The 23,947-nt window shown below is 35.9% G+C and overlaps 1 protein-coding gene across 4 annotated transcripts in view; it reads right to left on the bottom strand.

The window, feature by feature from the left end:
* The window catches only part of SNX27 (sorting nexin 27), an 84,624-nt gene that overhangs the window by 48,115 nt on the left and 12,562 nt on the right, over positions 1–23,947 (bottom strand). For 3 of the 4 annotated variants that reach the window (XM_016429173.2, XM_001371710.5, XM_056819413.1), the window contains exon 2: positions 9,904–10,135. In XM_016429173.2, the coding sequence (XP_016284659.1) occupies positions 9,904–10,135 (232 nt within the window). Of the gene's footprint in view, positions 1–9,903; positions 10,136–16,569; positions 16,605–23,947 lie in introns of those variants that run through there. The other variant, XM_056819414.1, reaches the window with a different exon arrangement.

The raw sequence follows: 23,947 nt of genomic DNA, 5'->3' as shown, positions 1-23,947 counted from the left end.
AAGTTCCTGAAAAGTTTGTTTAAACATACACAATTATTATGCAAGTCTAATTGGTTGTTTTGATACTCCTGGGTTGTAGGATTAAAAAAGATAAGATGGACTGCTGATGTGGTAAGAGCAAAAGAGCATCATTGAGGCACCTGAGTGTTTCACTGGTATCCTCAAAGCCTCAGGAAAACTGAAGAAAGTTCCTGACAAATTGGAAGGCCCTCTTGTGGTGAATTTGTGAAAGGACATGAACAGAAGTAGCACAAAACTGCCAATCACAGTTTTTGTGCCAATCACACTATTTGTGAACTCCATTGACAGAAACAATAAACATCAATAAGCTCACATGTACACTGAAGTAACCAAGCACTGATGTCCAATGTTTTTTTTTTTGGTTGTTTTTTTTGGTGACTGCATAAAACTTCAAGTGTAGTAACTCCTTCCACTGATGTGGAGAGCTAGTGAAGACATCTAGGGAGCATCTGTAGATCTGATTATGTCAATGAACTCCAGTGACATCTCCAGAATCAAACACAAAATCCTCTTTGTTATTCAAAACCCTTCCTAACCTAACCCCCTTCAACCTTTCCAGTCTTCTTTCACCTTATTCACAGGTGTGAGATGCAGTCACATTGGCCTCTTTCTTATTCCTAAATAAGTCCCTCCATCTCCTGCCTCTAGCATTTTCTCTGCCTATCTCCCATGTGTGCAGATTTCTCTCCCTCTTCATCTTTGCTTCCCGGTTTTCTTCAAGTCCCACCTAAAATCCTACCTTCTACAAGAACTTTTCCTGGCCCTTCTTCATTCGAGAGTCTTGCCTCTATTGATTATTTCCTGTTTATCTTGTCCAAAGCTTGTTTTAATATAGTGGTCTACATGTTGTCTCCTTCATTAGACTGTAAACTCTTTGAGAGCAGGAAGTGTCTACTATCTCTAAGGTCAAATAAAAAACTTCTAAAGCTTTTCCTATCTTGGCCCTGTCTTCATTCTGTATGATTACTCCAGCTGAACTCTACAATCCAACCCAATGGGCCTCACAGTTGTTCCTCAGATACATTCTCCATCTCCCATGCCTGGAATGCGCTCCTTCCCATTTCCTCCACTACTTACTTACTGGAAAGGCAGCTCAAGAACTATCTTCCACATAAAGCTTTTCCTCATCTGACTCATAATTCCTTGATTCCCCGAATTTATCTGGAATTTATTCTGTATCTTTGTGTGTGTGTGTGTGTGTGTGCGCGCACGCGTGTGCATGCGAATGCCTCCTCACTTGCTTTCCTATCTCTCTCACTACCCCAGCCCAAATCTGACTCTTATGTCTTCTCTTCTCAACCAATTCCACTGGTTTCCTCTTGCCTTAGGATAAAACACAAACTCCTCAGTTTAGCTTTTAAAACCCCACCCAACAGGGCTACCTCCTCTCTTTCCAGTTTCCCTGGCTAGTAGTCCTTTTCCCTCAATCTATGCTCCAGCCTTTTGGTCTCTCTGAACTTCCTTACACTCTCTCCTGCCTCCAAACCTTTGACAACCCCCCCAATATTCCTCACTTCAGCCTTACTGCCTTCCAGAAAGTAAGCACTTTAAATCACTATTTGTGGACTAGTGGAGTATGAACTCTTTGAGGGAAAGGACTTTTTCATTTTGGCTTATGATTCCTCACTTAAGGTGCAATAGAAGATCAGCAGATAGAAGATGCTTAATAAATGTTTTATGAATTCTGGAAAAAAACATGAAACCATGTCCAAAGGGTCATAAAACTGTGCATACCCTTTGACCCAGAAAAACCATTGGGTCAAAAAATGACTAGGTCTGTATTCCAAAGACATTAAAGGGGAAAATACCTATTTGTACAAAAATCAACAGCTTTTTGTGATACCAGAGTTGGAAAGTGAGGGGATGTCCATCAGTTACAGAATGACTGAACTAGTTGTGGTCTATGATTGTGATGGAATACTTTTGTGCTATAAGAAATGATGAATAGGATGAATTCAGAGAAACCCGGAAAGATTTATGAACTAATACAAAGTGAAGTGAGCAGAACCAGGAGAACACTATACACAGTAATGGCAATATTGTACAATAATCAACTGCAAATGACTTAGCTATTCTCAGCAATTCAATGTTCCAAGACCGTTCAGAAGGACTTAAGATGAAAAAATGCTATCCATCTCCAGAGAAAGAACTGATGGACTCTGAATGCAGATGAATGCATATCATTTTTCATTTTATCTTCTTTGCAGGGTTTATTTGTTTTGGTTTTTTTTATACATGCCTTCTTCCACAACATGACCGATATGGAAATGATCTACATGCTTCACATGTATTTCAAAATGCTACCATCTCAGGAAATTCAGAGGAGGAAGAAAATTTGGAATTCAAAATTTTAGAAAACTAATGTTTTTATGTAATTGGGGGAAAAAATACTTAAAAGACTTTTAAAATGCTTTGTAATCCCCTAATTTTTGGCTCTGGTTATTTAGCTCTGCATTGACTTTCAGAAATCATGTCTGGGGCTTTCAATGACACATAGTAATTCTTTCTTACCAAATAACAATATTTCACTATATTATGTCCCATCTTTTTCAGCCAATATCCACTTGTGGGTATTTGTCTCATTACCAATTCTTTACTATTACAGTGGGCTGCTATGAATATTCTGAGACATCAAAAAGGGAACACAGTGTCTGAGGTCAAATTTGAACCCAGGACCTCCCATCTCTGGCCCTGACTCTCAATCTACTGAGCTACCCAACTGCACCCTCTTTTTTTTTTGTTTAATCCCTTAATTTCTGCCCTTGTTACAACTCTAAAGCAGAAGGGCAAGAGGTAGGCAAATGAGGTTAAGTGGCTTTGCCCAGGATTACACTCCTAGGAAGTATATGAGGCCAGATTTGAATCTACATCTCCCAATTTCAGGTCTGATGCTCTATTTACTGTGCTACCTAGCCGCCCCTTTATGATCTCTTATTATCTTGGTTTATTAAGAATTCTCACTGTGGCCATTGTTGTGAAAAAGTTCTTTGATCTGTTTCTTCTAATGTTTTTATAATATAACTTTCCTCAAGTTTTTTTTAATAAATATTTTTTTTTAAGTCAAGGCTAAGGAGAATGATGGTTCACGGCAATTCCTTGGAGGATCAAATAAAGATTCAGCACAGCTGGTTTCTCCAACTGCCCAAAGTAACAAATAACAAAAGCATCTTTCATGGAGCTGTTGGTCATCTCACTGAAAAGTACTAAAAATGATGCTAAGCAAACAGAGCCCCAAGATGACTACTAAAGTTTATATGATAATATATGCTATTATGGATAAATAAATTGAGAAATTATTAATAAACTGGTGACTTTTCAAGGTCAAGATGGACATAAAGAAATGTGGCAAAAACCATGCTAGAAAATATGGTTCTGGAACATGAAATCAAAGAACACAGAACCTACACACTACCGAAGCCTCATGCTTACTAGACATCTATAAAGCATCTTCTTTATGCACTAGCACCATATTATGTGTTATGGATAACAAGACAGAAAAGAAGAGTTCTGCCATCAATAAACTTATATTTTACGGCACTATGGTATATGAATAGATAAGGATTGACCAAGGAGAACTGATCTAGGGATTCATGAAGAAATGGCACCAGAATTGAGCCTTGAAGAAAGATACAGATTCTAAATTCGGCAGAAATGAGAAGGTATTATTTTCCAGAAATGGAGGATGGCCCAGAGGTAAGAGAAGGCATTGAGACAAAACTAGTAATCTAATCCGTCTAAAACATAGAATTTGTGAAGGGAAATAATGTAAAGTAAGGATGGAAAGACAGACCAGTTGTGTCCAAGCTATGGAAAACCTTACATATTAGGCTAAGGAATTTATATTTTATCCTAAAGGAGAAGAGGAACCACAGACCTATACTCTGAGATGATTATTAAGACAGAAGACTTTTGATTATATGAAACTGGAAAGCTTTTGCAAAAACAAAATAAATACAAGTAGGAAATAGAAGGGAAGTGGTCAATGGGGAAAAATCGTCATATCACATGTCTCCAATCAGGGTCTAATTTCCAAGCTATACACACCCAACTAACAAACATAGGTCCAAAAGTCATTTCCCAATAGATAAGTGGTCAAAGGATGAGAATATTTCAACAATTATTAACAATCATATGAAAGAATGCCTTAATATAAATCAAAACAATCCTGAGGTTTCACTTCACACCCAGAAATTAGCAAAAATTTTTAAAAGACAGGAAGAGGCAATATTGGAGAAGTTGTAGAAAGACAGGCACATTAATGAATATTTGATGGGGCTATGAATTATTTCAACTATTCTAAAAAGCAGATTGCTTTTCATTATGCAAAGAAAGTCTAAAATATCCATACCCCTTCATTCAGAGATACCACTGCTAAGTTCTATTATCACCACCACCCTATCCCAAGGTCAATGACCAAAAAAAGACCCCATGTGCAACAAAATATTTAAAGCAATACTTTCTCTGGTAGCAAAGAACTGGAAAGAAAGTAGAAGCTCAATGACTGGGAAATGGGTTAAACAAATTGTGATACATAAATGTAATGGAATATACTATGCTATAATAAATTATGAGCATGATGAACAGAGATGCATGAAAAGACTTAAATGATCTGATTCAGTTAACTAAGCAGAACTGGGAAGACAATAACTTTAATAATATAAGTAGAAAGAACGAAAATATAATTAAAACTGAATGCTGTGGAATTATATAATTCAAGCTTGGTCTCAAAGAAGAGATAAGAGAAACACCTCCCCCACACCTTTAAAGAAGTAGAGGAACATGGATGTATGGATATTACATAGAATATCAAACTTCTTTTATATATTTAATTTTTTGAAATGTTTTTTCTTCTTCCCTATCTTCATACATCATGGCTCTTCATTCTAAGATGGCTCCCTCTGAAAAGGGATAAGGAGAAAAATACAGTGGAAAATCTTATTGATGAAAAAATAAAAATATTAATAAAAATTTATTTTTTAAAAGAAAATTTAAAAGGAGAATTCTTAAGCAGCCATATAATGGATTGGTTAAAGAAGGGGAGGGTCTGGTAACAGTAAGAGAGGAAAGAGATACTGGAGAGATGGAATTGGTAGGAGTTGACACCATGAATGCTTTTTTCCCCAAGAGTCAGAAAGCAGCAATAAAATCATAAAAATGAAAATTATTCTATCTTGTAACAAACACAGATGCCATTTCAGTCAGGTGTCTGTGCAATCTGTTCAATAACTAGCTAGAATAAAGATCAAAGCATTACCAATTTAAAGGAATGAGTACATAAAAAGAATATACCTCTACCATGATTAGTTTCAATAAGATATAGAATATTAAAAAAAATTTTAATGGAAAATGAACAAAAGTAACTTGTCCACAATTTTTCTTGGAGAAATTTTGTATCTATGAAACTGTCACCACAATGAGGAGACTAGTCTAGAAACAGATTCAGCCAACAAATACTTAATGTCCTTGCCAACTAGAAATACCTGACAGCCAAGGCCATATCAATTTACAATGAAAACTCTCAGTGGGTTTACAGTATAAGTTCTACTTTCACAAAACATTATAATGAAAGATAATCTGAAGCAAAACTGGCTTACAAGATAATTTTTTAAAGTACTTAATCCATTCCACCATATTCCCCCTCACCAGTAAAAGTGAGTAAAGTTTGCAAAACACTTTTTACATGTTAACTCATCTGATTCTCATAAAAACCCTTTGGGGAAGGAACTATTAGAATTATCACCATTTTACAGAGGAAGAAACTGAGGCACAGAGGTTATGTGGGTCCAGAGTCACATAGCTAATAAGTGCTGTAGGCACTATCCAAACTCAGGTCTTCTGACTCCAAGTATTATATTCTATCTACTGTGCCCCCTAGAGGCCCCATTATACCAAATATCTATGTAGCTCAGTGAATAGAATGCTGAACCTAGAGTCAGAAAGACCAGAGTTCAAATTCAGCTTCATAGTCTTACTACTAACTGAAAGATGCTGGGCAAGTCACTATACCTCTGTTTATCTCAGTTTCCTCATCCCTCATCTGTAAAACAGGGATAACACTTACCTCCCAGGGCTGTTGTGAAGCTCAAGTGAGATATGTGTTAAGTGCCCAGCACAATGTCTGACACATAGTATGTGCTTAATAAATGCTTATTTCATCTATCCATCCACCTCCTTGTCCAAAAAAAAAAAGGAAACTGTCAAAGGACCAACTTTGAGCAATACCAATAAAAATTCTTCCTTTGAGTCTTACCTCAAAATAATGTGCCCCATATTTCTGGGCTATAAGATTGGGGCATAATCATTTTCTATCCTTGCCACCAAGCACTTTTCAGTGCCTTCTGAAAATGAACATGGGGGAAAGAGGGGAGTGGTAAAGAAAGTTCTTCCCTTGAATCAGTAGTACCTATCCTCTTTATAGGGACTCTGAAGCAATCTGTTCCAACCAATCAGATCTCTGTCGTTAGCCATGAGATTCCTCTTTCTAAATTTTGTCAGGAGCTCAGCTCTTCTTCTGCTTTAAAAGCCCACCACAAAAACTTTACTAACACTATTGACAGTTTCTCATGGAAAGAAGAAAAGAAGAAATCTAACTAGTAATATTCCTCATGCAGTGACATATCTTTAACATTTTCAATGACCTTCAAGTAGCAGATCTTCTATAATTCCTACTGAACTAGAGCTTTCTCTACACTCTTCAATTTCCTTAATTTAGGTCTTCTTGACATCAGACATACAACAATAGGGTATAAGAGTATCACATAAAAACCCAGACTCATTTTTCAATACCAAAAAGACATTTCCTAAAAGAGGTAAAACCTACAACTTTAGAGACCCATAAAACAATGTGATACAGAAGCTCCCAAATCAAGTTTGCTATTTCTTAAAATGTAAGAAGTTTCAGATCAAATCTCTTCATCATGTTCTAATCACCTTAGAAAATGGAGTCAAGAGCAAAAGTACCAACAGTTACAGAAGCCTGATATCAATGTTTTATGGCAGATGAGTTGCGCTCCCCTAAAAATGAAACAATTTTTAAAAATATTGAATACTCCTCAGAATGAACTATATTTAATAAAAGAAGACTATATATGCAAGAGGGCCACTGCAATGCCTGTTTTCTTCTCTAGTCCTTAAAATTAACAAAGAACCAGTCATAATCATTCCCTTAATGTTAACACACTCATCTACAAAAATTACTGATTCACTAAGTCTCTGGTTAGGGCGACTGACAATAGGACTATGTGTCATAGTCTCCACAGGAAAATACTTCCCATCTCTGGAAAGGAAGGGAGAAAATGACTAAATATGAGCTAATTCATCACTACAGACTAAACGATTGAGACAAGCAGGCAATCTGGGGACTTGCCCAGTTCAGCTCAGCCTTCAGCTTGGGAGGGTTACTGATAGAGCATTCAGTGGATCACTGCTCATCTTCCCTCCAATTCTTAAGACCATCTACCTTCCCATAAAAGAACCATCATGCTGAGAAATGTTCAGTGTCAACTGCCTGAGGCTGAAAAGCTTAAGTGTGCATGGTTTCCTTCTTGCTGGAAAAAATATCAAGAAGACAGAAAAAAAGATATGGGTGGAGAAGAGGAAAAACTGATCTGGTCAGTAGGTCTATTTTAAAGTCTTTCTTCCTGTAGACTATATGCCAAGAGTTTCAGTTTTCAGCTTCAAAATGATTTGTGAAGTTCTCAATGTCTAAATACTGAGGGTTCATACTGTGCCATTTCCCTTCCCCACCCCCATGACATAGTTCTAGGGAATAAAAGCAAGGAGATGGTGACTGATAGCTGCTTAGGAGCACAAATCACCAGCAGGAGCAAGATCCCAACAATTTCTATCGGGCTTCTACATTCAGTCCCAAATACTGGCTCTCAAAATTTCCAAGGTTGTTTTCAGATTTCTTTCTTAATTTCTGGGTGGGGGGCTTTTAGAATGTTTTACTCTCCCCAAAGGTGGATGACACTCTTGGACATGCACTAGAAGACAAGCCTCTAAGTAACCCAGAGAAGGTTGAGAAATCACTAGAAACTGAAGTTTTATCACAGCAACAGTCTCCAAGTTTCATCTGGCACCAAAATGAACCCTCTGTTGGTACGAATGATGGCCAAACGCACCTGATAACTAGCAAAGTCATTCCCAATGCCAGGTGAATATAACTGCCATGAAATCTACTGAAGAGATGAAAACTGGCTTGCAAGTGCTTATAAGAACAACACAAAAGAGCTGGTTTGGAATAAATCCTATGAAATTAGTACTTATACCTTGCTAAACGCTCCTTGAGAACTTAAAAGAATAAGAGAATGAGGATAGGAACAAATTCTCAAGCAATATGGATTCCTATCATAAAAAGGGGAATGAATGAAATCATATCACTTCTATAGTCAATAGGAAGAATGGATCAATGGTAAGCATTCCAGACTTCTCAGGTACTTTCACTAAACCAAACATAGGTTATTTTTAGATGTCAAGTCTGAGGGGTTGGAGGGCCTGAGTTCAAATCTGGCCTCAGACACTTCCTAGCCAAGTGACCTTGGGCAAGTCACTTAATGCTGATTACTTAGCCCTCAACGCTCTTTTGCCTTAGAATTGATACTAAAACAGAAGGTAAGGGATAAAAAAAATCTGTCAAATCTCCTACCTTTTCTGAGTAGAGATCTCCCAAACCCCTGGCAGATTCTCACAGGTTTCTGTTTGTCCAAGTCTCTCTGGCCTAGACTCCAATTTCCTCCCTCTGTCATACCACCATAAAACAGGTATCCAATAAATCTCCTGATTAAACCAATTCAGTACTTCTAAAGATCAAAACTCTGGGCTTTGGACATGACACTGAACCTGGGTGCTAATACATTTCACTTAACTACAATATTCTGACAAGAATGAAGCAATCCCTTTGCAATTCCTCTAATGTATTTTGAACTACTTTCTTTACCCATCACCAGAATGAATTCACCACAAAAGTCTATATTCCCACAAAATGGTTGATTCCCAGTTTGAGAAGCAAATATAGTTATCAGGTCTTCTTAAATGTATGTGGCCTGATTGCCAGCAAATAACATAACCCATTTCCCACAAAGAATAATGAATATTTCTCATTAACACTAACGTTTCATTTGATCATGGGTAAATAAAGCATAATTGTAGTCAAGAGAAAAATCAAGAAGATTAGTCTATCACTGACAATTAGATTTTTAAGAGCAAACAAAGGCACCAGGAAATACATCACCCAGGATATGGGATGAGCTTTCTATATCTCTGGAAGAAGAGCAACAGATTGGAAATGTGTAAAATAACTCATGTGTGCTACATTTACAGTGCAATCAAGACCCAGAGAAAAACCCTGTGTTAAATACTAGCAGTCACATACTGCCAAAAAGAAGGCAATGGAAACTCGATGAGGTTATTCAAACTAGAAGGAATAGAAGCATAATGGTAGTTCTAAAATGGTTTATGCAATACTACCTAGATAATCTGTGGATACCATCTTTTTCAGCTGATCATACCATATTCCCTTGTAGACAAGAGAAAGGAAAAGACTACTTTTAGGAAAACAGAAATGCCAATTTAAAAAATCCTACAGTATTTACAACATCCCAGAACACAAGCAAGCTAAGAGTTATTTCAGAGGAAAAAAATCGGAATTACACTTAAAGAGAGACAAACACTTCTCCCTACTGAAATATTCCCAACTACAGCATACCTGATTACCCAAGGTCTATTACTTCTATAGGTACCACTTTCTTAGCAGGAACAAAAAGAAATCAACATGTGTCAAAGATAAGACATTTCATATTGTTGTTCTACGAACATTACAGGTAACAAAATGGAGGCAAATGAAGTATAGATGCTTGAAGATGAAGTCAGGCTGACACTTACCACAAACTTCTCGCCATTCTGCTCCACATGTTTATATGTGGGGACTGATATGGGCACCGCTTGCTTTTCCGTATAGTCGTAAAAGGACTGTCCCAATGAATCATCACTGGGATCAAGGTTATCTGCCTCATGGGGAGGTACAGATAACACTGTCAAGATCAATTCCTTTTCACCAGCTCGGATCAGATCCACCACCTGCTTGTGTGTTGCCCCTTCCACATTCACGCCATTCCTGAGAGGGGTGGAAAGAGGAAAAAACAAACCTATGAGGCTTAAGAGTCCATGACTCCTTCCCATGTCCCTCCCAAATCAAGGCAACAGAAACAAAGAAACTTTAGACATATCCACGTACTCTGCTTTGGACAAAATATCTCTCACTATTATAATACAACCTTTTTCTAGTTACTTGGAACAGATATAATTAACCTATTGAAGATTTTTTAAAAACTGATTTGTGTGCAAATTTTTTTCTTTATAGCTCCTGACATAAAACTGTATCTATGAAAAATCCAATAGAAATAAGTAAGAGGCACTATCCTCCCACTGGTCTACAAACCTAGACACAGCTATATTACATGAGAAACAGGGTGAAGCCAAGGAGGAAGCAAAGCTTTTTAAGCTAAAAGGTCCAATTTCCTCATCTATTTATGTACACAGCCCAATCCAAGTATCTCTTACCACTGTGGCCATTTGAACAGAATGATTGTCCTTTGTAACCTCAGGGGAATTTTCTTAAGTGGAATTTTTTATAAATTCATCTCTTTAATTTTCAAAGTCCAATTTAATGGATATACTTTTGTATTACTCCCCAATTTGTATGTATATCTTCCAAATGGCCTGCCCTTCTCATTTCAGTACTAATTTCTTCTAGAGGAAACAACTTCTCTAGGAATCAAATGGCATTTCTCTTCATATTGAATCATGTTTTCCCTACATCATCTGGTACTGAAATTGAAAGAAACTTTCTACCTAGCTTGCTTCATTTTCCCCAAATATTCCAATTCATCTCATCTCATCTTTCCTCTATGTAATTTCTACTCAAGACCTGGTCTAGTCAGTTTGAACTACAACCCCTAACTCTTTCACTTTGATCCTATAGAATAAGCCTACTTATTCAATCCCTCCCCACTGTCAGTGTGTACACAAAATGGGCAATCAAACCACAACATCCAGAAGTCCAAAGTTTTTGTACAGAAATTTCCCAAGTCCCACAAAATTTACCCAACAATTTAACTGCCTTACCAGAGGGAGGATTCACCAGCAAAAACCGCAAGGCAGAGGGGAACCTCCTATGGAAATCCCACAAGAGTCAAAACACATACACCTGGCCTCTAACCAATTTGATATTTGAACTTATCAACCACATAAAATTGAACTCTTTTCCAGTTATGGCCCAAACCATCAATTCTTCCTTCCTGAAAGGGGTACTAAGTTTAGTAACAAACCTTCCATAAAATTTTCAGTCACTGGAATTATCTTTGTTATAGTCTGGTAGCTAAAATATTATGTAGAAACAAGACAAGATCACTCAGCCTGCCTGTTTCATCAGTCTAAATCCAATGAAGTAAAGTCAGTAAACACACTACTCTCAATGCTTTACAAACTTAAGTCTACTTTCAATATACAGAATCCCAAAGAGTGCCAACAATCATATAAGGATAAGATGATTCTTGAAGAAATTAGAGAAGTCCTTATACCTCTGATTAGTTGGAGATTTAAATCCACATTGCATCAGTAATCAAAAATATAGTTAACGATATCCTCAAAGATTTAGAAGTCCATTTTTGGATTATTAAGGATTTCTCCTCTTTATAGGAACACAGATTTAGTCTTGGAAAAACCTCATAAGTCATCTGTTCCAATTTTTCCAGTTTACAGATGTGGAAATTAAGGCACATAGAGATTAAGTAACTTGTCCATCATCATGCAGGTAGTAGGTGGTAGAGAACAAGAATTCAAATCTAGAGCTTATAACCCCAAAATCAAGGATTCTTTTTTCTTCTTTTAATTGGGAATTTCAGCAAATACCAAATAAAGAGCATTCCTTCCAATGTATCCCATGGCCTTTTCTACCTTGCTGCCTATGACTTGGTCAAACCACTATCAACACCTTCATCCAAATCAGTTTTAATAGTGTAGCGACTCATCCGTCTAGGGAAAGGTAAGGTAGAAAAGAAAAACAGATAAGTAAAATTGAAGGTAGGCAAACCAGGGATGGATTTTTTTCACCTATTCTCTACCCTTTAACACAGATATTTGAAAAGATGGCTAGGAAATGGGGGAAGGAGATATTTGTTTTGCTTAAAAAGATGGAAGAAAGAAAAAGATGAGAAAATTCCATGCAACAAAGAAAACTAAAAGACTTTTAACCAAAAGATTTTATTAAATGTTTAAGAGAAATTTCCTTCCTGAAAATTTTTCAGGGACAGAAACCACATAAATCTGTTCAACTAATTTCTCAGCTGACTTAAAATTTTTCCTTAATTAAAAGAGATTATCTATAACATCTTTCACAAATTAAAGTCAGGTAATGAGCCCTACAAATGGTCAGAGAAACCCAGCAGTGAGACTCCAGAACAAACTTGTAATCAGACTAGTGGAATCCTTTAACCTAGGTTTCAGTCTTCATCTTTGCTTTTCATATAAAGAGATCAAGTTGACTACTCAAAATGTAAAAAAAAATGATAGAAAAGAGCTATCAATATTACATTCTAAACATATTTGCTAGCATTTATTTGGTTCAACTGTGGAGATTCATATTCTACAAGTTAATGCAAAATTGAACATAAAAAGTGGCCAAACCTAGGACCGCTGACTTCACAAATGGTCCTCTGTCTTAAGAATTAAGAGGTCTCTATAGTCACAAGAATTCACATAACACCTTCATCTATCTAAGACTACTACAATTAGAATGAAATTAAATGGGGACCATTTCCTGAGGAAATTTAGGAGGTATCAAAGAATATTAAACAATTTCAATAATAAATGGGGCACAAGACAAGAAATTTGACAGTATGTTTTTCTTGCTAGCATAACAGATTCCCTTGCTCCAAAACTTTCAATTCCCTAATGAACAAAAGTCCTCCTTAGCATGGCATGCAAGGGTGCTGGCAACCTGATTCTAAATAGCTTTTCCAGTTTTAGTTCCTTTTGTACACCCCATAATCTAACCAAGATAACTCACTATTCCCTGAACATGTCATCTGCTTCTTACTTCCATGACTTTGCTTACAATATTCTCTCATTTGCACTCATTTTTCCAAAGGCCAATTTAAATATTACCTTCTTTATCAAATTTTCCCTTTCCCACTTCCAAGTGATCTCCGCACCCCCAAAGCTTGAAAGCACTTTGCTTATTCTCCAATACAGTAAAAATCACCTCCTGCTTTGTGTTGTATCTATTAAGGTTCAAGGTGTCTTCACTCTCTCCCTATTATATCTATACTCTCCGTAAAGGCAAGACCCTATCTTATTCTCTGCATTCAGTCATTCGACAAATATTAGTAAATATCTACTGAATGCCAATGGTTTGGTCATCATATTAATTTGCCAGGGAAGGAACATAGTAATTAATGAAAGCATGTACTAAGGATTCTAATGTGAATTGCATAGGTATGGAGGAATTCACATATTTTTTTGGAATATTGAAACAATAATAAAACAGCAATTGAAAACTGATTACAAATGCCCTGCAGTGTTTAACACAGTGTCTTAGCACTGATAAAATACTTTGAAGATCTGTACTCACTCTCAATTATGTTACCTGGTTTTCACATTTTCACCTCTTAGCACCAATTTCTCTCATTATTCCTACTATTCCATCACTCTGTAAGTCAAAATTGGAATTCTATAAGGTCATATACTTACTGGCAATAATCACTAGAAATATGATCAATCTCTCAACTTAAAAGCTTTGGAGGCCAAAAGATGAACTTTTGATATAATAGCCTTTCTTACAATCAGGAAAGAAACAAACTTTCCAAACCAAAACAGATGAAAAATGTGATAAAAGACAATCTACTATGATAAACCACTTGTGTTTACTCAAGGAAGAACCTCCTTCACACCCTCCACTCCCCCCTACTAAAAAAAAAAAACAAACTCACAAATAAATCTAAAATATCACTGAGGCACTAGCTATTAACAAATTGACTTTGTGTCCTAAGCCTAACCAGAACATTTTATCAAGTTCAAGAAAATCTCATTTTTTCATCTCCATTTCCTCCCATGGCAATTAGGTAGCACAATGTTGGATCTAGGGCCAGGAAGATAAGAATTCAAATCAAATCTGGACTTGGACACTATGTGTATGACTCTGGGCAAATAAGTCATTTCTGTGTGCCTCAGTTCCTTCCCTCCACTGTAAAATGGAAATAAAACAATACTCACCTCACAGAGTCATTGTGAGACTCAAAAAAAAAAGTTATAAAGCATCTCATGCAGTGTCTAACACAAGAGGCACTATATAAATGCTTAGTCCCTTCCCTTCTCTTCCTATGGAATGGAATGGAATGGAATGGGTGGATAAGGAGTGTGGCTTCAAATAAGACACTAATTGAAGTTAACCTAGCCAGTTGACCAAATGGCTAAACTGATCAAAACCCTACTAGGAAGATGAGAAACACCAGCAGATTAGAGAGCTGAATGAAAAGCAATTATATAACTACCCAGTCATAAATCTACATCAAGGAGCCACTATTGTGGTTTACTTCTACATGTCATTAAGAAGTTAAAGGATATCTGATCCCCAGAAGACAGTGCAAAATGCAGGCAGGAAATTCCTATAACTTCAAGGAACAAGATACATTTTTATTCAAGCACTATACATTAAGACCCCAAAACTAAAGCATACATGAAACACAGAACAAATCATTTTAAGGTCCCCGGAGAAGAAAGTCTGGCCAATCAGAAACTTTTCCAATTCCTTCCAAATTCACTTTAAAGTGGAATCGAGCTCCAATCTGTCTTTTATTTTACATCCTTGGCCCCACACCATACCACCTTTGAAAAGAAGAATGGAAAGAAATTTTGTGGTAACTACTTCAGTGGCAGGAAGGGAAGAGGGGCAAGGACTGGTTGGGGGAGGGGATAATGCATAGTGTGACAACCACAACACCTAGCCTGGAGAAGTCACACATTTCTTTCTTCAGCACCAAAATCTTCATGGAAGTCAGTCCAATCTAGGAAACTTTCCAAATTCCCCCACCATTTTCCAAAGGAAGGCACAGAAGGTAGATGGGCTAAAAAAGAGTCTGACTTCTTCATGGCTTATATCTCAATCTCCTATTAAAAAAAAAAAAAGACACAACCCAAGTCTTCTAATGGCTAAGGAGACAACAAAATTATAGAGTTAGACCAGCATCTCCCCTAAGAAATAGTGGAAAGAAAAAATTCTGGAGCTAGAGGGAGGAGACTTGAGTTCTAGTTCTGGCTCTGTCCCTCCCTTCCTGATGATATGACCTCTGAGTTGAGTCAGTTCCTGGTCTGTAAAATGGTATATCTGCCTCCACTAACCTTATAGGGTTGTCTTAAGGATCAAATTGCAAAACATATATGAAACTACCCAGAAAAATGCTCTACAAGTACAGGTGATATTAACTGTGTTGAATAGCAAACCAGATTCAAACTGTTTTGAAAAGGCCTAGATACTCAACTTTGGGTGTAATTTTGGACCATTAAGCATTCTATTCTGATAATCTATTTCAAAAAGTATTTTGTAAATTGCTCCCTCCTCCTTTTCCTCCTCCTATAAACTAGGTAAAGAGGTCACACAATTTAGGGGAAAACAGACCCCTGGCAGCACATTAGGAAGTATTTCCTCTGCATCTTGATTGGCTTGTTGAAAGGTTGGAAATTAAATGATTAAAGTAGGGAACTGCTTCATCACTTTAACATGGAGTTGCATTTAACATCTGATCAACAACTGACTCCTTTTCATCTATCAAGCTGTTTACCTATCAAACATCTTATTTAGGTAAATACCTAATATAAGGAATAACATGACATGACATATTTAAAGTAAAAAGAGACCTTAAAGCTCAATATGGCTTATCCATCCAAACTCTTCTTCTCATTTAACAGATAAGGAAACAGACCTAGCACAACTGTAACTTGTCCATATTCATACAAGAAGTTGGAAGCAGAGACAGTACCTGAAACCAAGGCCTCTGACTCCAAATCCAGTGATCTTTCCATTACACTCACTGAGTAATTCTCTTGAAATCCTGCTGTACTTTGCCCTTGACTATTGTACTCCTGGGTCATGAGTCACAAGTATAAGTAATAAACTTGGTCAAAGAAGGAGCAGCACAAGTTTGTTAGTAACAGATTTTCTGTATTCTAATACATTAGCTTTCACGGGCTATGCTTTTACTGTTTCAGTTATATATTCCACATTTCTGTCCTCTCAGTACATTCCATAAATATTAAACACTACTCCATACTCCCTCAAACCAGCTTCTTTATATCCAGTTTACATACGGAAGGCATCTAGGCCACAAAAATATTTCCAAACTTTCTGATAAATAGCAAACTTTAACTACCCACCTAAAACATTTGGTTTGCCTGTACGGTCCCTATTGAGATCTTATGTCACTCTAGAATGAGAAAGGTCTCAATAAAAATATAAGATTAAGTTTGGTCTGTACTAAAAATACCAAAACTTACCAAGTCAGAAGGTTAGGCATCAATCAAAACACCTATCAAAATACAATGGTAAAAAAATTATAAATCCTGTCAAAAAAAACATCACTTCTTAAAGAGTTAAATAGTATTTTTTCTCCTATAAAATGGATCAACCGAATGGAGAAAGATTAACTTTTAAAATTATATTTGTTGCTGCCTCTCTTTCCACTCACCCACATAAATTCAACACACTATTTTTCAATCAGAAACAAATAACTTACCAAATACAAGATATGAGTAGGAAAATTTCACAAGATAACAAAACCTCCAAATTATAATCAAATGCTTGTTGAAGTTATAGAAAATAATTTTGCTCTTCCCCCTTCTTGTCTATGAACTTGTTTTGTTTTTTAAAGATTTTGATTGCTTCATTTCAACATATCTGGCTTCCTTTGGATTTTAAAAACATAATTCTGAGAAGGGGTCCATATGCCTCACCAGACTCCCAAAGTGCCCCTGACTCATATTAAATATTTTAGATAAACCACAGAACTATCATTCTGCAACATTCTTTTACTCAAACTTCTGACAAGTTTCTACCTGTCTGGGACACAAAGACTTGAATAATTAAGTTTTTTGAAAAACAAATCACATTGTAGGCCTGTTTCTTGATAAACAACAAAAAGCTGGCCTCAAAAGGGTCAAACTGTACATATTTCCATCACTCTATGGAAAACCCCTCAACCTCAAAAATAACTAGTGACTCTAAGGTTAAGATTCCTTTTCTTACCCTATAGGAGAATAAATAAGAAAGACAGAATAGACTTAGAAGAAAAGTTACAATTCATCTACTATTGTCAAATCTTAAACCTTTGTCTCTGGCTGAGAAACTGACGAGTGTCCATCCATGGCTGGTCAATTCTCAAAAGGGGAGAGAAAATACTAATGAACTGCTTCCTACTTAAGATGGCTCACTGTTTTTCTCACCAGAACTTCTGCCTCTCAAACACAGTAAGATCAACATAAATCAAATCCGTTTGTCTTTTATGCTTTATAGATCCATAGGGCTTGTTACAAGGAAAGGGGGAAAATGCCAAAACCTCAAAACATTATAATACAAAGGTGCAAAGGAACTATAAATATTCTACAGTCCTACAAAGACAAAGAATTTGAGTTAGATGTAATATTTATTTTTAAATATGCCTAAACTTTTAAGAAGGAGTTAGGCATGTATATACATGCATACTGCTAGGGAAATGGGGAATAAGAAAGCTCATCCATTTCTCTTTTACTATAAAGGAAAGAATCCTAAGTCTCTGAATATTAAGATCATCTTTAAAAGTGGGTTTGGCATTAAAAAACCTTAGTACAAATCTGAATCTTACCATTTATTTTTACTACCTATATGACCTTGGGCAAGTCACCTGTTGGGGCTTCAGTTTTCTCATCTATAAAATGAAGAGTTTAGACTTAATAACCTTTAAAAAAGATCCTTTCCAGCTCCAAATCCATGATCCTACAAATTAAAAGAAAAAAAGAAAAAAAAACCTCACTTGGGGAAAGTACTAATAGGCTCTAAATTGTTCAAGTACAGTATTATGCAGTGACTACTTTGCTTTCTATTATAAGCAATAAAATTACATGTTTAAAATTAGAATATGGCATTCAATATGGGCACAATTAAAAATAATTTTCTTCCATTAAAAGAGATTAAAATTAAAAAATAAACTTGATTTGTTTTTTTTTAATATAAACATGCATCCCAAGCAGCTCAAATTTATGCCAAAATAATGTAGAAAGGAAAAGAATAAAAACCATTTTGATATCAGAAGATAAGCATTTATTTCAGGTGAACTCTAAGAATAATCATATGCCTTCATACAAAGATAAAGTTAAGATAATGAAATTCAAGTCCCAAACCCTTCTCCCTTCAGATTACATAAAACTAAAATATAACAGGAATTTCAGAGGTTTTCAGGGTGAAACCAACAAATATCTGCCATTGGATAATCCTTTCTGATCTGCCAAGACGTCCTAAAGCCAATCTCTTAGCAACTGATTGAGAAGCAAGACTGGATACTTCCTCTAAAAGTTATGGAAAGCTCTAAGGCGGTAAATTTCATTGTGGGGCACTGAAGACAGAAACTGTGGCTTCCCCAACCTTACTTCCTTCTTTCCTTTTCATGTTGCACTCTCACCACTAAAGACTCTTTGATTACTCAAGATGATAAAAATCCACTTGAAAAAATATAACCACTGAATCTTCTACTAAACTAGTTACAAATCTAATTTAGGAGTTGGAAAGAAATCTTGTTTTAAAAAAGTTGTTTCATTAAATGAAGGGGTGTCCCCCAACTGGGGAATAGCTAAACAAATTGTGGTATTGATGGTGATGGAATACTATTGTGCAATAAGGAATAATGAATTGATGGCTAAGAACTAGGAAGACCTAAATGGACTAATGAAGAGTGAAATAAGCAGAACCAGATACACAGAAACACTAACATTGTGGGATGACCAAAAGTAATTGACTTGGCTACTAATAGCAATGGAATGATCTAGGACAATTCTGTGGGACTTATGAGAAAATGCTATCCACATCTAAAGAAAGAACTGTGGGAGTAGAAATCCAGAAGGAAATATATGATTTATCACTTCTTTATTTGTGATCTGAGGTTTTGGTTTTAAAGGATTACTCTTTTACAAAAATGAATAATATGGAAATGGGTTCAAGTGATAATATATATGTATAACCCAGTGGAATTGCTTGTCAGCTCCATGAAGGGGGAGGGTTGAGGGGAGGAAGAAAACATGAATCATGGAAAATTTTTAAAAATAAAAAAATTTAATAGAAAAAAAGTTTTTTCACTAAATTTGGTAGCTAATGAAGCCAAGGTCATCAGCTCAATTTCCATAAACCACTTCCATAAACCCATAGTCCCTTAAACCCAGCCAGCCATCTCCCAAATTGTGGATCAAGGCAAATCTATCCACATCACTGAAGAAAAAGATAAAGCATACATTCTATTACTGACAAATTAGCAGCACTATCTTCATGTGTGAAAGACAACACAGCACAAAAGAAAATTTGTCCCAAAGAGATAAAAGAGGAAAAATACTTGTATGTTCAAAAACTATTTAGAGCAGTTGTTTCTGTGGAAGCAAAGAACTGCAAATTGAAAGAATATTCAAATGAGGAAAAACTAAAATAGTATGGTATATACATGTGATGGAATACAAATGCAGTATAAAAAATGATAAAGGGGAGGGGTTCAGAGAAGTTTGGGAAGATCTGTATGAAGTGATGCAAAGTGAAGTGAGCCGAACCAGAAGAATAATTTATACAGCAATAGCTCTATTATGAAGATAATCAACTTTGAAAAAAACTTATTAACTTTGATCAACACAATGACCAACCTTAGTTGAAACATGCTATCTACCTCCAAATGAAGAGCAAATAAACTGAGTACAAATTCCTCTCTCTCTGACATGGCTAATGCAGGAATTTCTTTTACATGACTACACAGGTAATGGATTTTTTGTTTTTTCTTGCTTTCTCAATAGGTGGTAGAGGGGAAGGTAAAAGAAAGATTTGAAATTGAAAATAAAATAAAATTGAATTAAAAATAAAACAGAATTTGTTATTTTTAGATGCAGTTCCTTAACAATCAACTCTTTCAGTGCAAACTTATCTTAAATTGAGCAATTAGAGATGATAACCACAATTTGAAGGACTGAAGCCCACAATGAATACATCTAGCATAGTACCAGGAGGGACAGAAATATAGGATTTGTTTTTTAATCGCAGGCATATATAAATGCTAATTAGAACCCAAAGAACTAAACTAAATTATTAGCCCCTCAGCTAAGTGATCCCACAAAGGAAATTAAGTTTTATATTTTCACTAAGATCAATAGAAGTAAAAATACAACTCGGGATGAAATTTTGATAGTACAGTGAAGAAGGGGAAACATCGAAAATCCAATGTGGGAGAAAAAACATTACATTTTAATAAGACATAACACATAATCTCACTACCCTAACAACTCATGGATTACTAAATGTTTCACTGTTACTCATTTTAACATTTATTAAGCACCTGTTGTTTGCAGAGCACTGTGTAAGTCTCTGCCCTTTAGGGAGTTAACAATCTAGAGAAAGATGATCAAATACAAATATATATGTATAATGTTAATATACAATATTATAGGAATGCTTTAAAGGTTTATAAAATAGAATATAATCTAAGTTCCAAAGGAAAATATAATTATGAAGAGAACCAGGAAGATTTCATGGAGAAGGTAGCATTTGAGTTGGACTTCAAAGGGCAGAGGAATCCAAAGGGTGAAAATCATGGAGAGAAGGTATTCCAAGCACAGATGGAAAAACCACCAGAAAAGTAAGGAAAAGCAGAGAGTTAAATTTGAACATGGTAGAATTATGTGCCAAGGCACAATATGAACCTTAAAAGGGACAACAGTGCTCAGATATGGAGCACTTAAGACAAAGAAGTCTGAAGTTCACAACAAGAAGTTATTAAAGAGGAATGACATGACCAGATCTTTAAGGCAGACTTATAAAAGGACTTGGAACAATATGAAGATCAGATTAAGAAGAGGATACCGAAGTAGAAAGAAGAACTAATCAAAGACTATTTTAATGATCAAGATTGACCCAGAAGAGGGGAGAAAATGCATCTCCAAACCTTCTTACCAGAAGTGGTAGATATGGGTATGGTACAATGCAAAGATTTGGTTCATGTGTTAGTTTTACTAAACTGCTTTTTCCTTGTATCCTTTTAATTCTTTGTTATAAGAGATAATTCTCTGAATTGGGAAAGAAAATGGAATGTATTTATTATAGCTCTTACTGCTCTTCTGCCTTAAAACCAATATAAAATGTTGATTCTAAGACCGAAGGTAAGGGTTTAAAAAAAGAAAAGAAAAGAATAAAAGTCCGAGACTGTTGCAATAATTGAGATAGATTTATGAGATTCTGTGTTCATCTGGCAGTAGTGGAATAGAAATTGGAGATAAGAGGACAGAGATATGGAACTGACAGTAATTGGTAACTGAAGGAGTAAAAAATCCCCAAGTTTTGAAAATGGAAGATTGGATTAATGGTGATGTATCTAGTACTGTCAAATAGTAAGATCAGAAAGCAGCTAAGTAGCACAGTGGACAGAGCACCAAGCCTGGAGTGAGGAGGACCTGAGTTCAAATCTTTTTAGTGTGACCCTGGATAAGTCACTTAAAATGAGGGACTAGCCCCCAGCCTCAGGGCTTCCAAGGGGTTTCTCTTTCTATGGACATCTTTAAGGAGAAGCTAGAATGAGGAATTGTTGGAAGCTCTTAAGAGATGTTAGAGAGCACAATCTTACTGTGAGTCAGCATTGTGATGTGTTGACCAACAAGTCTGAGAAAATTTGGGTTGTGCTGAGAGACAGCTTCTAGGAAGGATACATGGGCATCCCTTTGTACTAGGTGCTGGTCAGCCCACATCTGGAGACTCATGTTGGGGGCCTACCATTTTGGAAAGTCATTGCTAACCAGAAGCATTATCTAGACCTGTGTGATTAGCTGAGGGATGACTGTGTGACCATGATGAGGGGCTCACAGGCTATGCTTTTTGAGAATTGGTTTTGGCACCTTCCCTCTAGGTGCCCCAGGATACAGCCTTGGGAGTTGTTTTCATGGATACAATGATTTCATGGAGACAATTGGAAAGAATTGAAATATTTGAGATAAGATTGATAAACAGGAAAAAGGGCATGATACTCAACCAATGGCACTTGCCCCTCTCCAAGAATCTAATTATCCATTATCTGCCAACTGAGGAGGGCCACAAAATAATGGAGTGTAGAAATGTATTAAAGCTATTCAGAAATAATATGCAATTCAATAACTATAGAAATAATAATTATAGGAATAACTAATAATGATAATAGAAACCACAACTTTAGGAATGATAATAGGAATAGAAATTGGGGAAAATGATAACTCAAACCAAATGACCCCACAACAGTATATCTTAAGTGGAGCTTGTTCAAGAAATAGTAAGGGTGCTACTGCCCTCCATGTGGGGCAGAAGGTGGTGTCCTTTAGATTCTATTGTTTTTTTGTAGATATTAACCCTTTTCAGTTTTGTCTCTCCTCAAATAGTAGCAAAGAAGGAAGAAGGAAAATAGAAAAAATGGATTTTTGAATACAGTACCCCTGTGATTATATTATACACATTTTTAATATTTTTATTTTTCTTTCCTATTGATCTGTACTATTGTTGCACTTTACTTGTGCCATACAGTATTTGAATTTTTTCTCTCATTTTTTGCATTTGAAGCACATGTCACCAGTATTGAGACTGTATCCTACCACATGCATTGGAGACCATAATCCATAGACAAGTGGATACTGTTTTGGGGAACACATTGGATTTTTGGATTTTATTATTGCTTTTCTTTTATTTTGATTAGAATATTTGATTTTTTTCTTTTTCTCATTTCTTGTACTTAGGTACATACAGTCAATATTATTTTTTATTCTGCAGGAATATAATTTAAAATATATATGCTTGCAATACTATTAATGCAAACCCAAATAGCTTTAGACTATAGGAACCTGCCATTTATTGATAAATGTTATGGGACTGTGATTAATGTTTGTGTCTGATTCTAGAAAATGGGATCAAAAAAGGAGCACAGACTTAACCTGAATAGTGCCAAAAAGAGCACACAGGTCAAAAGAAAAACCAATCCAGGTAGGATTGATGTACTTCTAAGCCATTACAAAGGGACTTGAACCTAGTGTGAGACTCAAGGTTGCGACACTTGACATATGTTAAGATGTAGGACTTCCTTGTATCCACACTCTTTGTGAAATACAGACAAGTACCAAAAGTTTGGCTATCCTGGCTCCCCCTATGCCTGAGAATGACAAAAAATCAGACCAGGGAATGACACTCCCCTATCACATACAAAAATCTGGTCCTTTTTCTCTCTTATAGTATGGCAACTTCCTGTAGTCTTGGCTGCAAATGGGTAAGTGAAATATTACTGCATTCTTTCCTACAGACTTGTATGGAAATTACTTGGACCCTAATACAAGGGTCTATTATGAATTTATTGTTTACTCAAAATTTTATATATATAAAATTTTGATATTTTGATTCTGATTTTGATTTTTTTTCTCCCAAAACCCATTTTTCTTTGTGCTTTTGAGTTTTTTTCCTCTTCTTTTGATAATTGACTCATACCACCATAACTCAGCCTTGCATCCATCCTGAGCTGAACTGGGTGGTTCTCAACACCCTCTTTAGGGGGGGATTGTATTTTCATAAAAATCCAAGATTTAAAATTTTTTTTGTTCGAGAAAGATCTTCAAGGAAAGAAACTTGCTAACTCCTAAATCCAGAGAATGAACT

This window comes from Monodelphis domestica, chromosome 2 (genome assembly GCF_027887165.1).
Source record: "Monodelphis domestica isolate mMonDom1 chromosome 2, mMonDom1.pri, whole genome shotgun sequence".
In the NCBI taxonomy this organism is placed as follows: Eukaryota; Metazoa; Chordata; class Mammalia; order Didelphimorphia; family Didelphidae; genus Monodelphis; species Monodelphis domestica.
The sequence above is the reverse complement of the archived record's forward strand: the minus strand, read 5'-3'. Positions and strand labels throughout refer to the sequence as shown.